General features: G+C 70.4%; 1 protein-coding gene across 1 annotated transcript in view; it reads right to left on the bottom strand.

The window, feature by feature from the left end:
- APEH (acylaminoacyl-peptide hydrolase) overlaps positions 1 to 936 on the bottom strand; it is a 27,615-nt gene that overhangs the window by 4,631 nt on the left and 22,048 nt on the right. Inside the window, exons 4-5 of the mRNA XM_014538959.1 lie at positions 771 to 892; positions 243 to 303 (exon numbers count right to left, since the gene is read on the bottom strand). Coding sequence (XP_014394445.1) covers positions 243 to 303; positions 771 to 892 — 183 coding nt within the window. The remainder of the gene's footprint in view (positions 1 to 242; positions 304 to 770; positions 893 to 936) is intronic.

Here is a 936-nt window from a genome sequence, read left to right as displayed (position 1 = left end):
GTTCTGGGAGCCCGGAAAGAGCAGCGGCTCCAGGCAGCCGCTGGGAAACCCGGAGAAATCTAAGTGGGAGCTGCGGCCGGGCACGCCATCCCCCCCCTCCGCCCCCCCAGTGTGACTGCTCGGACCCTTCCTGTGGCGCTGGCCCTGCTCCCGTGGAGGCTGCATGTGGGCTGGCCCTGCAGGGGTGACAGACGCAGGAAAACGCCGCGGGCTCCGCCGACCCCCGGCCTCACGCCCCTTACCTCCCAGCTGCCGCGGCACCACGTCCACCACCACCGAGGTGACCCTGGTGTACCAGTCGTACTGCAAGGGGACACACGGTTAGGCCGCGGGACTGGCGGTGCCCTCAGGGCACGGAGCTCAGCGCCAGGCCTCTCTGGGGTGACCCTGGGAAGGGGGGGGCCCGGGAGGAGCTCTGTGCCTCCTTCCTGGTGCGCTGGGCCACGGTCTGGAGGGGCCTGACTCCCACTCTCTCTGGGGCCCAGAGCTCTTCTTGGGCAAGAGCCTCGTAACGCAGCCCCTCGCAGAGCCTGCCACGTGCCACTGGCAAAGGGCGGGCTCCAGGCGCGAGTCCACCGCGCACAGCCCTCCGGTGCCCTCCGTCCAGTGGCACTGGCAGCCCCAGGCCCTGCCTCAGAGGACGGGCAGGACTCACCCACCCCTCCACCCAGGACAGGAGGCCCACGAGGGGCCGTGGGGAGGCAAGGCTGGACTTCAGCGCCTCCCCGATCCCATCCCCTTGCACACGGCCCCGCCCACCTCCAGCTCACCAGGCACAGTTGGCTACACTGATGGTGGGGGACCAGCGACGGGTACTGCAGGTAGACGATGCGGCACAGGTCTGGACTCAGCCGGGGAGAGGAGACAGCCAGGGAGCCATCCGACAAGAGCTCTGGGCCAGACGGAAGCGGGAGCGTCACGCGGCCGGGCCGGGCC

Source organism: Myotis brandtii, unplaced genomic scaffold, assembly GCF_000412655.1.
Source record: "Myotis brandtii unplaced genomic scaffold, ASM41265v1 scaffold207, whole genome shotgun sequence".
Classification (NCBI taxonomy): Eukaryota; Metazoa; Chordata; class Mammalia; order Chiroptera; family Vespertilionidae; genus Myotis; species Myotis brandtii.
This window is presented reverse-complemented; position numbering and strand designations above follow the sequence as displayed.